General features: G+C 34.8%; 1 protein-coding gene across 4 annotated transcripts in view; it reads right to left on the bottom strand.

Annotated features, from left to right (window-relative positions):
- LOC126968961 (LIM/homeobox protein Lhx3) overlaps window positions 1–16,884 on the bottom strand; it is an 86,973-nt gene that overhangs the window by 10,597 nt on the left and 59,492 nt on the right. The window contains exons 1-4 of one of the 4 annotated variants that reach the window (XM_050814213.1): window positions 14,983–15,120; window positions 8,245–8,419; window positions 6,261–6,469; window positions 3,896–4,079 (exon numbers count right to left, since the gene is read on the bottom strand). In XM_050814213.1, the coding sequence (XP_050670170.1) occupies window positions 3,896–4,079; window positions 6,261–6,469; window positions 8,245–8,419; window positions 14,983–14,998 (584 nt within the window). In that variant the 5' untranslated portion in view covers window positions 14,999–15,120. Of the gene's footprint in view, window positions 1–3,895; window positions 4,080–6,260; window positions 6,470–8,244; window positions 8,420–14,982; window positions 15,121–16,884 lie in introns of those variants that run through there. The other 3 variants (XM_050814211.1, XM_050814212.1, XM_050814209.1) reach the window with 3 other exon arrangements.

Here is a 16,884-nt window from a genome sequence, read left to right as displayed (position 1 = left end):
TGATCCGACAGACGTTGTTCTGTTTATAATAAAAAAAAAAACTTGCGGGTGGAATTTCGTAAAACCTTAGCTAACCTCTACTCGGCGAAAGGAATATTCCTACCAAATTTCAAGTTCTACGCCTTATGATTCCAGAGATATCGTAATAAGTCAATACATAGGTGTAATACCTTATATATAACTAGCTGCCCAGACAGACGTTGTTCTGTAGATAATAAAAATACTGTTTTATAGGAATTTGCCAATAATATTTCAAAATATCAAGAATTATTTCGTAAAAAATGCTCCCTGTTGTTATAATGAAATTGTTTCACAGCGGAACTGTCAAACCGTGCGTCACTGAATTCTCTCATAGAGAATATGTCCATACAAAACAAATATTGAAAATAAAAATAATTATGGGTCCCAAATCGAAATAAAAACTATCCTATCTCTCAAGTTGGACCAAACTGCACTCCATGAAGTAATCCCCATTAAAATCTGTTCATTAGTTTAGGAGTCAATCGCGGACAAACAACGTGTCACGTAATTTATATATATTAAGATGTATAGAAGGTATCAAAATTTTAGCGTACACAAGTCATTATTTAACGGACGCTACTAATAATAAATTCATGTGCAATGGGAAGAACCTCGATTTTTTGACATGCAAATCATATCAGTCTGAACTTTCAGAATCACGGAATGAAATTACAAATATGAAGCCTTTTAATTTATTTATTTTTATTTTATTGATTTACGAATTTTTAATACATAGACAATGCAACATACAAGATATATTCAAGGAAATACTAGCAAAAAATAATAATAAATATTAATTTTATTTACATATAAATATATTAAATACTATATCACGAGAATGCAAAAGAAGCAAAGGGCGACAAATAAAAGGATGGGTGGATGACCTTAAGAGAGTGGCTGGCCCAGAATGGATGAGAATGGCGAGAGAGAGAGAAAGATGGAAGTCTTTGGAGGAGGCCTTTGTCGAAGGACAAACTGTTAAAAAATCGTAGGCAATTAGTTAAGGATATATATTTAAAAAAAATGTTATTATTAGTAACAGCAATACAGGCTTATTTTATTTATTTATTTATATTTAATACTACATCATTAGCATCCAATGAAATGCGTTCGTGTTAAATCTGATTGTTTCTGTGAAAATTGATTTGTTACAAAAAATCAAAAACGGAACAGCATAACGATCTTGTAAATTGATTTTCTGGTTGCTGAAACAAATACTTACTTAACTCTAAATAATATGTTGCGAAAAATTTATTTCGCATTTTATATGAAAACTCTGGTTTTTTTTCAAACTAGATATAAGTACATTTAATTGTTACAGAAGCTATTTAATGTATGAGAGCCATTTTACTCGATTACTTTTTGTCATCGTGTAGGTGATATATACATGATCCTGTTGTTGTGGCAATTTTTAACCGAATAAACCAGTGGGAGGCTCCTTTGCACAGGAAGCCGGATAGATTATCTGTACCACAACGGCGCCTATTTCTGCCGTGAAGCAGTAATGTGTAAACACTACTGTATTTTGGTCTGAAGGGCGCGATAGGTAGTGACATTACTGGGCAAATGACACTTAACATCTTATGTCTCAAGGTGACAAGCGCAGTTGAGCGCTTAGAAATTTTGGGGAGTTTCAAAAAGGCTGAGCGGCACTGCATCGTAATGGGCAGGGCGTATCAATTACCATCAGAACGTCCTGCTCGTCTCGTTCCTTATTTTCATAAAAAATAAAGACTTCGAAAAGGAAGAGGTTTTCAAACCGATTGGTATTTTTTTATGAATGTACACCGATTACGCTGAGATTTATGATCCGATTTACGTGATTCTTCTGTAGTTTGATGTGAAATGTTTGCCATTTGGTCCCCAAAATTTTATATAGTTTGGCCCAGTACTTTTCATTTTATGAACATTTTTATGAATATTTTTAGTGCTTTTTTAGGAGTTTACATTTAGATTGATTATATTTTATTACTAGTTGACCCGACAGACGTTGTTCTGTATATAATAAATAAAATAATGTTTTTTATTAATTTGTCAATAATATTTCATATCATCAAGAATTATTTCGTAAAATATGCACCCTGTGGTTGTAATGAAATTGTTTCACAGCAGAACTGTCAACCGTGCGTCAATAAATTCTCTCATAGAAAATATGTCCATACAAAACAAATATCGGACGACGGGGGCACATCAAAGGAAAAACAAAATTGTTGTTTTTATTTGATTCCGAACACTTTCATATTTATTCACCTTTTAAACCTTCCCTGGACTTCCACAAATAATTCAAGACCAAAATTAGCCAAATCGGTCCAGCCGTTCTCGAGTTTTAGCGAGACTAACGAACAGCAATTCATTTATATATATATATTCTATATATATTCATTTATATAGATTATTAACCCGTTTGTCGATAAGTGGTTCTTAGGCTGTCTGTCATTCATAGCTAACAAACGTTCTTTACGATATTTCAGTGTCTGACAAGAACCTCAAATGCGCGCGGGCATAGCTACTTAAAAAAAATACTATTTATTATAATATAACAGTAAAAAGCACCTAAATCTTATAGTTTACCTGATTAATGACACTAAAATATGAGGAATAAAAGAACTACGCTTAAAAAACCAAAAGTAGTTTCTATTTTAGGATATCTGATTAAAAAAACGCGACAGATAGTTTTGGTAGATGATTTGGATCGTTGAAATTAATCTGACACTGCCCAAAGAATTCTGAAGTGGCCGAAAATGGTGGAAATCTAAGGGCTTGGTGGATTCCTTTCTGTTTGTTGGTTTTTCCGAATTGGTTCGCCGAATGATTAATTGCCACTTGTTCAGATATGCCCATTTTATTTTACTTTTTAAATTGGCGTACATTTTATCCGTATAACAGGGCGAACAGAGCGAGGAGCATCTTTGACATCACAATTGCCTCATTAAAAAACGCTTAAAGTATTTTTTCACGGCTTGCAACACATTTTTTCTATTTAGTAATAAAATTTTAAAATGTATCTAATTTCTTCGTTATTTTCACAGAAGGGAAATCAAATGAGAAATACTTGAAATAACATTTAATTAATCTTCCTTATTTGAAATGCAATTTTAATTTTAAGTTCTTTTTTTAAGTTATGAATTGCCAAATAAATAATTGCTGTTGAGAACAACTTTATTTTTTATTTTCTTTCAACTTTACCATCTCTATCATCAGCTCTATATCGAATATATAAACTTGTCGATATGTAAGATTATTTTGAATCCAGATTTTATGTGAACTGTCACTCGATACTGAATCTGTAATACAATATGTCAACCTGTGTACAATATGTGTACCTTAATTTTCAAATCCATATCGTATCTTATATCTTTAAACGAGCAATTCTGAATCTCGGAAACGGCAACTACGATTTTAATGAAATTTAGTAAACAGGTAGTTTCGGGGGCGAGAAATCAAGTTAGCTAGGTTTCAATTTTTAAAAATGTAGTTTTATACGTGTTTTAATGAGAAACAGCTGTAATAACATATGAATACAAAGGTAAATTTCGCCACTATATACAAGACTATAATAGCTCAGATGGGACATTGGGTGATCCGGAAAGTAGAAGACCCCGGTTCGAATCCAGATGTCCTATTAGTTTTTTTTTGTTCAAGTCTTGTACCTTCTTAAAAATCCGAGCAATTATTATCCTATCTCACTTCCTATCTCATTTTCTCCCACGTTAAATCTTATGAATTTATGTGTCTGTCGTTTCTTACTGTCGCTTTTTCGTTTGATCGACTTTTAAATCACATCGATGCTAAAGAAGTTTTAACTTCAAAAAGTTTCACTTGTATCGCGGTTTCATAAAACACACATAATTGATTTTGCTTCTGTGAGACTCACCTGTTTTGAAACCAAACTTGCACCACTCGCATATCGAGGCCAGTGTCCTGTGCCAGCTGTTCCCTCACGTGCCTCGCTGGCTTGGGACTACTGCTGTATGCACTTTTGAGGGTTTCTAGTTGCTTTGCTGTGATGGTTGTGCGAGGTCGCTTACTGGCCGCGTCGCCGTCAATCGATCCATCACCTGTTCATGTAAATTATTGTAAAAATAACACCGTTTCTTAACTGTACACACGGACTTATACCTAATTATAACTAATCCGGCTTATCTCCGAATCCACTGTACTGTTTTGATCAAAATTTTTCACTGGCAGGTCATAGATTGGTACAGACAGTCTATAAAAGGGGTTTCCAAGTTACGGCCTGCGGGTCAAATCCAGCCCACCTTAAAACGCATAAAAGTCATTTACTTTCTCAAAATTGATTCCTTTAGAATTATTTTTGGTGTCATTTCTAATATACTAGATATTACTACCGCTTCGGAAACAAATGGCGCTCTGAGAGAGAAGAAGCGGCGCAAGAATTTCCCAGCATTCTTTTTTTGCGCAGTTTTTAAGCCGAATATCAGTGTCATAAATCTGGCCTACGATAGCCAGTGTCATAATGTTCTTACTACATAATGTTAAAGAAAACATACAATGATAAATAATAATTACTCGGTTTTATTTACAGAAAATTAAATCATATTTGGCCCTAAGGTTTCAATGTTTGGAGACCCCTGGTCTGTACTATAGACGTAAAACCACTGACCTGTATAAATACCACTGGACAGGCTGTTCCATATGTTTGACAGCAAATTTTTTGTGCCTATTTTAAGCGCTACTCGCGAGCGTCCAGAGAACTAATTTTGACGTATAATACAAATGGTTGCGAAGGAAAGTACAATACTCTGAAGTATTTTTGCATTTTGAATTAATTTCGTTTGTTTTCCTTGTTATTTATGCTTCAAGAATCAACTTAATAAAGAGCACAATTATTTTTGTTAATAGTTTCCCACCATTTATTGATGTATGCTAAGGTTGTCAACACAAATTTTAGTACCGCAGACTCTCGCTACATGGCCAACAGCGCCAAAATGGCGAATATCAAACAGGCACAAAAGTACTCTGACAGCCACCAGTCCAGTGGTATATAGTAGGTGTCAGAGATGAGTGCTAAGAACATATAGTGTATATTATATAGATGACCTGAATGAATGAACAATTTTGGATTCTTCTTTATATGCGTTAGACATTCAAAATACTAACCCCTACTTAAACAGCCGCTTAGGAGTGTTTTTTCTCATTCTGACTTAGGTCAATAGAAGAAGACAGAGTGAGAATTAACAATGCTTTAAGTTAGCAGACTATTATGAATAAAGGGGTAAGGACCTAATGTAAAGCATGGCTGAATGTCTACGACGTCAATGAAAATTGGTTACAGAAACTATGAATTCGCTTTACTTTTCTATCTTGATGTATTTCCGTTAGAGATGTTCGTCTCCCTCACACGCCTTGTTAATCTATACGTTAGTATATTGCCTTTGATTCAATACTACATAGATAAAATTTGAAAACAAAATTTTATGAACGATGAGGGACTCGAACCCACGACATCGCGCGTTCCGTTCGAGTGCTCTCCAAACTGAGCTAACCGTTCGAGTTAGTTAGTTCATAAAATTTTGTTTTTAAATTATATTTGTGTATTAATCCCAGGAGTGAGGGTTTTCACTTTGAAAATATAACAAATTTTTTAGATTAGCAAAAGCGACGGCTCAAGTCAATTTACTAATATGCAAATATTGGGGTTGAACAGGTTATCAACTGTAAAGTAGATCCTGTAGATGAAGCCACAGCCTGAGAGTTGAACAAAGCAAACAAGATTTTATGACGATAGGATTACTCGAACGTTTAACTCAGTTGGGAGAGCACTCGCACGGAACACGAGAAGTCGTGGGTTCGAGTCCCGCATCGATCATAAAATTTTATTTGTGTATTCATCCCAGAAGTGGGGGTTATCACTTTAAAACATAACAAATCGTCTTATACTATATTTTATCAAAATGTGAAGTTAAACAGACTAACAGTTGTTACAGTATAAAATTATGTAAGGATAAGGGCATTGTTTTATTCAATAGTCAGCAATACGAGTATATTTAATCGTTACATAATTTATATGACTAGATAGAGCCTCTAGCTGCTAGATAACAGATGAAAACAGACCAGGTTTATTATTATAGTGTGCGTGACAAGCTACGTCTAACACTCGCAATTTGTATGTCACTTTATGTACATTTCTCAAAATAGAGGTTGACTGTTAACCTCAATTCTTTTTTGCCGTTTTCACAGATATCTAGATGTATAAATGATCCAAGATTTAATCAAACCTTTAGCTCTGGCGGCTTCGTAGTCCGGCTTGCACACCAACTTCCCGTCCTCCATGAGGTAGAACTCGTCGCCGGTATTGAGGGTCCTTGCGCAGGCAGCACAGGCGAAGCACCTCAGATGGTACACGTGGGACTGGGCTCTGCGCACCACCTGAGTGGGAGGGATTCCCTGGCCGCAGCCAGCACACTTCGTGCCGAACCGCCTGGGACAACAGCCGCATTCACAACAACATTATCAACGTGACAAATAACTTAAATTTATAGTAAAGCGTTCGGTCACACCAAAGTCACCGGCATAGCCATAATCATTGCGAACAATATAAACCGAAAAAGCAGTAGGCAGCGCACATAGGTTGACGGACAGATAGTTATTAGGGTAGTAAAGTCCTCGAAGGGCGACTGGAACGTACTGGAAGTAAACTATATTCTATCAGATATCGTGTACTGGTTTAGCGCTAATAATCTAATGTTAAATAGCAAGAAAACAACAAGTAACAAATACGAGTGTTTTGTTAAACGGAGAGGTGATAAAACCCGTGGAATCTGCTATATTTCTTGCCATTACTCTGGATTCCAAATGACAATGGGGCCCCATATTGAAGGATTGGCTAATAGACTTAGTTCTGCAGCATACCCGTTTAAAAAATTGGACAATTAACTGACGTAAGTACGGCGCGACTAGTTTCGTTATTTTCATATTATTATGTGCTATGGTATATTTTTATGGGGCAGTATAGTCGCCCTCTTTTGCAGCACAAAAATTGTATTAATATCGACTATTAGTTATTATATATATTATATAAAAGATAATTTATTATTCAAACAAAACAAATCTTTTAACTATATTTACAATACTACGACTACATAAAATTAAAACTATCATTACGCGGAAGCGAACCAATAATACTGGCAGCATTTCCGCGTTGGATAGCTAGGTTAATCCGTTGACCGAAATAGCTGCCAGCACTTGGGTTTCCAGTAGCCTTATTGAGGTGCGAAGATAGTATTTTGAACATTCTCCGCGCCTCTGGGCCCCACGGGCCAAGTGTCTCGACATATATAAAAGATTATATATTATAATAAAAAATCATTGAGAGCAAAATTTAAAGAAATAAACATCTTGACTCTTGCCTCTCAATATATTCTTGATAGTGTTGGTATATCAAAACCTGGGCTAGGTCAATGCTACGAAACGAAAGTCATATATATATGTTAGATCATATTTTATACGTCTAGCTGTAAAACCGTCGAAAAATATGAGCTTAGAGTTAACCACTATTTTGAGCAATGCACGTACACTAAAGTATTAGACCTGGCCGATTTTCATCGGTTGTCTTACAGCATGAGACTTTATCTAGACGTATAAATTATCAATGTATTAAACTGTTTTTATTAAATGTTATATTTGTCAAATTATATGGAGACTAGGCCTATTGAAGTTAGTATTGCCGCGTTTCCACACTTTTATCAGACGATGTCGGTCTTAAAACGGGCTGTTTAGAAGGAAATTTGAGACTAAATATCACATTTTCAAGATAAATTAATAATTAAATTAATGTTCGTCATAAATACACCGGGGTTGAAACATAAGATGTTAAGTCGCAGTTAAAAAAAAATTTACTATTTGTCTTCAAATCCAAGATTTTTTTTAAAAATCAACAAATCTTGACAAAATCTCATGGCCTAACAAATAAAATTGGCATAAACTTATACCTAGGAATAAACCAAGAATATGCAAAATGTTTACAAATAGACATTTTGCTAACGATTGGCTTATTCGGACGTATAACTTCAGAATTATCATTGTATTGACAGTGCTGCCAGAGTAAGAGTCACCATTTTGCATATTCTTGGTTTATTCTCAAGTATAACTTTATGCCAAGTTCATTTATCAGGTCGTCAAAGTCAAAAATTTTTCATAACCCTTCTTCTCTTCTAGTGATAGTGATTTCATCTCATATTGATAATTTGTGAAGATGCTTACTTGAAAAAGTCCTCAGTGCAATATAGTTGATTATTCCTCGCGAAGCACTTCCCTGAGAGCATGGCGCGGCACTCCACACAACGGAGGCAGCCCGCATGCCAGGTCCTGTCGGACACCTTCAGCACGTACCGATCTACGATCATCTCGTGACATCCGCCGCATTTCGGGATACTGGCTGCATTGAAAACAAAGAGGAAATAACAAAACACTTCGATATAATCATTATGTCTTATGGATTGCAGCTGTGGGGCACGACGGCAAACTCAAACATTGAGATCCTGCAAAGGTTTCAGTCAAAGATGCTAAGAATGATAGTTAACGCACCATGGTATATCACAAACCACAGATTGCATCATGACCTTGACATGAAAACAGTTAAGCAAGAAATAACTGACAAAATGAAAGCCTATAATACAAGAATTTTGCACCATCCAAATGTAGGTGCTTGCAGGGCACCTCCTGAGTGTTACCATAACAAGAAGGTTAAAAAGGAAAAACCCACAGGATTTTCTACTGTAGCTTGATTTTAATGAAGCGGACTTGTCAATGGACGAGTATCGCACAAGCCCGATATGTATAAATTCATGACCTATTGATGAATGTCGTCCTAGACAGATTGCAATATATTATTTATAGGTTTAAAAAAAATATCATCATTGTATATGTTACCTGCCACACCCGATTTTACGATAAACTAGTCAAAGTCAAATAAACTTTGTTCAATTAGGCTTACATTATGAAAATAAGAGACGAGACGAGCAGAACGTTCAGCTGATGGTAATTGATACGCACTGCTCATTAAAATGCAGTGCTGCTCCGTGCTTCTTGAAGAACCCCAAAAATTCTGAGCGGCTCTACAATTGCGCTCGTCACCTTGAGATATAAGATGTTTAGTCTCATTTGCCCAATTTCACTAGCTACGGCGTCCTTTAGACCGAAACACAATACATTTACACAAAAACACAAAAAGTAATAAAGAATATACCCACTATACTGTGTAACACGGACTAGTATAAAAAAAGGACTCCGTGTCACCTTGCATAACAGTGTAGCACCAAAACAAGCCGATTAACGTGTAAATACATAGCCCCACGCACACACTTACACTACTACAGGCCGATAGGCGGCCTTTATGAGAATTGTCATCGTCTCAGATCAGTTCGCGCATCAATAAAATATTTTATAAATGCCGTCGTGCGTTGTGAAAAACTGTAAAAACGATACTATATAAGTATTTGTATTTGGCCATACATGATTATTAAAGGAAGAAATAATTGTGTAACTAGTATCACCCGTAACCGCACATACACTAGCATAACGGTGCTTCACTTGCTAATATCACGGCGCGGAGTCCTTCTTTTTTTACTCGTCCGTGCTGTGTAAATATAATCGCAGATTTGATGCATCAACCCAGTTACTACAGTTAGATTTATTATTACACAATTAGTTTATCCTAGACCAAATTCTATCCTTCAAGTGATTTTTTTGTGATGATTTGCATAAAAATAATTTTATACTCGATTTTTATGGAGGAGGACGACAAACGAGCATACACACTCATCACCTGATGGTAAGTGATCACAAGAGCGATGCCGACCGTATAACGCGTAGGAAACGTAAATAGATTTCGAAAATCGAAAACATATGTGTGTTGCGAGGAACAAACCGGGGGCTCCGAAGTGACAGTCTCTGGTCAACCTTTTAGGCACTGACCTCAATAAATACTACTTGACAGGCTGTTCCATTTGTTTGACAGTAAATTTTTTGAGCCTGTTTGAAGCGCCTCTCGCGAGCGTCCAGTGAACTAATTTTGACGTATAATACAAATGGCTGCGAGCGTATAGTCCTTTGAAGTATTATTGTATTTGGAATTAATTTTGATACTTTTCCGTGTTATTTATACATCATTAATCAATGTAATAAAGTACACAATAATTTTTTGTAAATATTTTTCCTATCGATGTTTGTTTAGCTGAGGTTGTCGTCACTAGTTTTAGTAGATACCGCAGACTCTCGATATATGGCCATCAGCGCCAAAATGGCGAATATGAAACAGGCACAAAATCACTTTGACAGCCGCCAGACCAGTGGTAAATGGTATAGATCAATGCTATTAGGCCACCGATATTGTCACTTTGTTTGTCCGCGATATACTTCAAATTTTTCTGAACCGATTTCAAAAATTTGCAGACTGTGCAGTTTGATCCAAATTGGTATAGGCGATAGTTTATATTTGAATTCGTGACGCTTATTTTTTTATTTCTAATTTTATATCTGTGTATAAATAATTCTATGTGATTAATTTTGACGTTTAGTTTGACTGTTCAATTATGACATTATTTCATTAGAAGAACAGGGAAAAATATAATAATTATTTTAATTATTGAACTTATACAAATTTCGTAAATTAACAAAATAGATCTTTAATTTTGATATTTAATTTGTATGTAAGTATGTATTTTTTTAAGGTGAAGCAAACTCAACAAATACGTTACTTTGCTATTATTCTATATTCAAAACTGACATTTATGACAATGGTCAAAACCATAAACTTAATATACTACAGTAATAGACGATCCCTGTGTGAAAGTGAGAAAACTATCCTTACATAAAACCCTAGGTGTGAGAAAGAGACGGAATATATGAAGACCATGAAACTGTTTTGAAACAATTTAGTGTCTATTAGTCTCCCGTCAAATTGGACCGCGTTTTAATTTTAGTGTTTTTATATTAATTATTATTATATATTATATTATATCAATTATATATAACAGCAATTTGTTTTATTAAGCAAATCTTATCTAACCACAAGAAAAAACAAAAAGTCAAGATAAAATCAAATGACAAACCTTGTCATTCACTTTTTTATATTACCTTATATTAAGTGAAAAATTTCCATTATAACAACCTTAGAATATTAACGCTACAACCATTCGGTCATGCGAATTGAGGTTACCCTAAATTAATTTTGGCTCTCAAAGTTTGAAGTTATGGTGTGATGATTTAAATTTTTTTATATTTCTAGCTAGTCATAAACAATGAGTATATATTCAGTTTACTGCTCAAAGAGGGCATATCGTTGATCAACAAAGAGAATTCTGTTATCAATGGAACTCACAACTAACATTCGTCAAGGACTCCTATAGAAGTTTTTATTTTTATGCAAATATGGTCATAGATTTACAGAGGCTGTGTAACGAGATTCATTGCATTTAGCTATTGTTAAAAATATAAATAAAACTGTATGACTTATAAAGTATTTATATTAATATACTCGCTGACCCAGCAAACGTTGTATTGCCGATATTAAAATCGCGATACAAAAGTAACAGTTGATCGTAGATGGGTGAAAATTTGAAGTTGTATGTATTTTTAATGCTGACTCATAATCAAACAAATTTATAAAAAAAATGTCATAAAAATAAAAAAAAATAATTAACATTTAGGGGGATGAAAAATAGATGTTGTCTGATTCTCGGATATCCAATATGCACTCAAAATTTCATGAGAATCGGTCAAGCCGTTTCGAAGAAGTTTAACTACAAACACCGCGACATGAGAATTTTGTATATTAGATACTTTCTACTTGAACTTGATTTTTCTTCTATTGCAGCATCAGCAGATGGTAATTGATCCGCTCTGCCCATAACAATGCAGTGCCATTCAGGATTATTGAAAAACCCAAAAATTCTGAGCGGCACTACAACTGCGGTCGTCACCTTGAGACATAAGATGTCAAGTCTCATTTGCCCAGTAATTATATATTAATTATTATATCTTATAATACTCACAAAGAACAATTCGTCTTCGGCAGATAGCGGTAAAGTTTATTAACGGCAGTTTTCAATAACCTATCTATCCTTAGTTTTACTTACGGATACATTGCTGTCACCGTTCAATGACAAGATCTTATCTATCCATAGTTATGTCCAATATAGTCCAATTCTGTCAATAGGTTATTGAAATGCAAGTAAGCGTAAAAGGAAAAATTTGTCTACCTCTAGTAAGTTAACTAAGGATAGATAGGTTATTGAAAACGGCCATAAATAATCTCTGCAACTTCCAACATAATAGCCATTCTGCAAAATTCCACAAATATATTGTATAAAGTGGCTTAAGTGAGTGGATATCACGTACAATGATTTTGTTACATACGGGCAGGAGCGTGTATTAGTTTTCTAGCAAGGTAAGCACTGAGGATCTAACTAGTAGGACTCTTGTATCTAGATACTAGAGTCTAGTATCTAGTAGTAGATGATAGAGTGGTGAGGAATGAATTGTGGTCAGCATTGTCCGCGAGCGGTGTGAGCAGTGTCCTCATACGAGCATTGCAATATCTTTATAGAGATTCTAGTGCTTGTGTAAGGATAAACGGGGCATACACTGAATGGTTTAATATCGAAAAAGGTGTTAGACAGGGATATGTAGCGTCACCGTGGCTGTTTAATCTATTCATGAACAATTGCTTGACAGGTTTAAAAGAGAATGACAGTGGGTTGAGAATGAATGAGTTACTCGTCAAATGTTTTCTCTATGCTGATGACCAAGTATTACTTGCATCTTCGGCTGAGGAGTTGCAAGAGATGGTAACTCCTATGAATGGAGCTTTTGGTAGAAAGGGAATGAAGATGAATGTAAAGAAGACGAAAGTGATGGTGCTTCAAAGAGATAAGGTAGTGACAGACTGCAATATCGTGATTGGAGATGAAAAAATTGAACAGGTGAATGAGTTTGTGTATCTGGGTTCTAAATTTACAAGAGATGCAAAGTATGAGATAAGATATTGAAAGAAGAGTGAATGTAGGAAACATGGTGAATGGAGCTTTGCACTCCTTTATGAACAGACAGAAGGTGTCTAATAAGGCTCGTTTGGCTGTGCATGAGGGGGTGTTGGTTCCAACACTCATGTACGGAAGTGAAAGTTGGGTATGGTAGAAGAAACATGAAAGCAGAATAAATGCAGTTGAGATGAGAGCGTTGAGAAGTATGATAGGAGTTAAACTGAGTGACAGGATAAGAAATAGTGAGATAAGGAAATGTTGTGGTCTGAAAGAAGATGTTGTGACAAAAATTGAGAAAGGTATGCTGAGATGGTTTGGACATGTCGAGAGAATGAATGAAGAACGATTGACGAGGAAAGTGTATAAGGCGAGTGTGAATGAAAGTATTGGAAGGGGTAGACCTAGGGACCTAAATCAGGGACGTCTTGAAAAAAGGCCAGGTCAAGAGTACCCTAAACCGGAGAGCATGTATTAAAGGAATAATGAAAGTGGACGAAAAGAAAGAAGTATGTAAGGATCGTAGCAAGTGGAAAGAAGTGGTCTCTGCCTACCCCTACGGGAAAGAGGCGTGATTTTATGTATGTATGTAGTATCTAGATACTAGAGTCTAGTATCTAGATACTAGAGTCCTAGTTAGCGTAAGGAAAAATTTTATGAGTAGGTGTTCAATAGAAGTTTGGTTATAAATAACGGAACCAAATTAAACTAAATTAACTGTAACACTAGTGCTATATTTATTTAGGCTTATAACGAGGTAGGCACTGCCTAATTGCCTATATGATATGCACGCCCCTGCATACAGGTAAATGTAATATTGTTATGGATATAAAAATTGCGAATAATATAGTCAATCAATCTGGTGTATTTTATATGTGGTAGCTAAATAAAAAAAATTGGTTTGTATACGAGTTGTTTTACATTAAGATTACTGATTACAGACAAAAACACAGTAAACGGTGTATTTTTACTAATAAGACTGAGAAAATTTATTGAAGTAGGCGTTACTTCGGCGAAAACCCATAATTATCCAAATGTTTTGAGTTTTCTTTAGTGTTAATTCCGCCAATATTTGCCTTTTAAACAATTCGACACGTGTTTCACCTCTACTCGAGGCATGCACAGGACATTTTGACTCGCCAAAATCTGGCACGAGACATATGTGACAACTATACGAGATGTGACATGTCTAAGATCTTTTAACATGTATAAAATATCATAACTAATCTATAATAATCATAATTAATATAAAAGTAATGAATATATTAGAAGTCCAATTTCGTCAAATTCCTACTCCTAGTATGGATAACTACTATAAAAGAAAAGTTTCAAAATGAGAGTTAGGAAGGTATTATGCAGGTATACAGTCTACTAACGTCATGTAGGTAGTAGGTAACGTAAGTAGGTAAGTATACAAATAAAGTAAATAAAGGATTTTTTATGGAACAAAATTTAATTTTTCTGTTGATTGTACTTTGTGATTTATTCTTTATTATTATTAAAAAACAGTGACGCATGTTCGATGACCATACTTTGATCATCTAATGAGTCTAGTTACTTTAAATAAGACGCACGAAGGAGTCGAGTTAATACATTTAGCCATAAAGTTATAATATTATAAGATGATATAAAGATGAACTAGAGAATATTCGGGCAAATAAATTTTAAAAATGTTAAATTTTGTTATAACTAAGTTCCCAACCTTCAAAAACAATATAAATTTCAGTCTCTCGATATATCGATATATTAAATATTGACACACTTTTACACAAATTATTTTGCCCAAAAGTAGCCTGTACTATGGTGCAATACAAAGATATATTTAATATGATATTCTTACTAAAACATACATATGATGTATGAGAATGAATTATGTCAATACAATTGACCAAGTAAACACAAGATCAAAATAAAAATACGTTTACTACAGCTAAAACCACTCATGAACACTGACACTCACAAAAATCTACATACATAGCAACACTTCCGGCAGGTCCTCCAGTTGTATCGGAGGCACGCGCATGTCCATTTCCTCCTCAGTGCCCGGGAACATCATGGTTGCCAACATTCTCCACGACCGGCTGAGTCCTCCGCGGTCGCCGCACTAACGCCACCCTAGCTTCCAACCCCCGACCCCTTATCAACGTCGTCACACCATTGGCCAAGCCGCCGGTAATGATAACAACCACCACGCCCCTCAACCAATCCCAGCATGAAGAACCACCCAGCGATCGATTAAAGAAAATTCACATTTCCGCGCGAATAATATCAAGCATTTTGCACTTCAGCTGCTTCGTAGTCCAAACGAGTTGCTCTCATTGGAATTTCTCATCATACATTAAGACAGAGATTACTCTATATACCTACTTATTATATAGTAAACTTGCTTTCTATAAGATTTCTTTAAATTAAATTCATCGAGACGTGATTGTGTGTGCGGTCGCTACCGAATTGTCTGACATTTTGCAGACATCTTTAATATTGGTGTAGATATAAGTTAGGAAAAAAATGTACTGAAAAATCTTTTATTGTGCTTTCTAACTGACTTCGAAAGGAGGAGGTTCTCAATTCGATTGGTATTTTCGTGATTCTTCTTTTGTTTGATGCGGAATGTTTGCTATTTGGTCCCATAAAAAATTGACATAGTTTGGCCCAGTAGTTTTCATTTTATAAAAATTTTTAGTAAATATTTTTGTATATATACTAAATACTTCAAATAAGCTGTTATTGGTACATCGAAACTGGATAATAATATAGAGTATACAATACTCTATTCTTTATAGAGAAGGAAATTATTTGTTACCTATTCGATCGTTATGCACGGCTGCAAATGCTCTTGAAATACAATCTAATGAAACTGCTTTTCAATTCATCTTTACAGATACCTACTGCCTACCAAACAAATACAAGTTATGGTATTTATTTTAAATATTACTGAGTTAGATTTTAGTTAGTACAGTTGAGATATTTTTTAGACTCCTTGTTGGTTTTTCTCAGTTGGTAACTAAAAGAGATTATCGATTATTTAACACGATTTGATTATGCGTAGAAACAAAAATAAAATAATTTGTTTAATAATATTTTTACTAGCTGATGCCCGCGACTTCGTCCACGTAGATAAAGGGTTTTTAAAAATAATTTACAAGTTTGGAATTGAAGATTACGTCATGTCCTATTCCATTTTTGGTTCCCGTTTTTGCCATCCCCGACATATTATATGAATCTTATTTCGAGGAAGATTGCTATGGCAAACTAAACCTACTATTGGTATAGTTAAAGCTCATCGACGTGAATTTCAGTTTATCAAAAAATCCCGCAGGATTAATGGATTTTTCCAGTATAAAATGTAGCCTATGTCCTTTTGCAAGCTCTAGTCTATCGGTGTACTAAATATCATTAAAATCGATTCCGGCGTAAAAGCATAAAAAACAAACGTACATTTACATTAATGTTAATATTAAGTACGTATATAGGTCGGTATGTACCCATCTTATTCTCAAAGTGCAAAACTCCTATTTAAATATTTATACGAAGGATAAATCTATAACTAACACTGGCACAGAACCGCGAAATGTAGAGACAACTGGAGGAGGCCTACGTTGCGTCAGAGAACGCCGAAACAATGTTTCTGTAATTTACTAGTTTAATTTACATTTTCTGCATGATTTCATCCAGTAAAGTAAGCAGTAAGTAAGCAGTAATATCCTATCTTATTTCTTTAAACGAGTTATTCTTGTATAGGTATATAAAATCTGAATCTCGGAAACGGCTCCAAAGATTTTAATGAAATTTAGTATACCTACAGGTAGTTTCGAGGGCAAGAAATAGTAGTAATTTTAAGAAATGTAGTTCTATCCGTGTT

This window comes from Leptidea sinapis, chromosome 17 (genome assembly GCF_905404315.1).
Source record: "Leptidea sinapis chromosome 17, ilLepSina1.1, whole genome shotgun sequence".
Classification (NCBI taxonomy): domain Eukaryota; kingdom Metazoa; phylum Arthropoda; class Insecta; order Lepidoptera; family Pieridae; genus Leptidea; species Leptidea sinapis.
The sequence above is the reverse complement of the archived record's forward strand: the minus strand, read 5'-3'. Positions and strand labels throughout refer to the sequence as shown.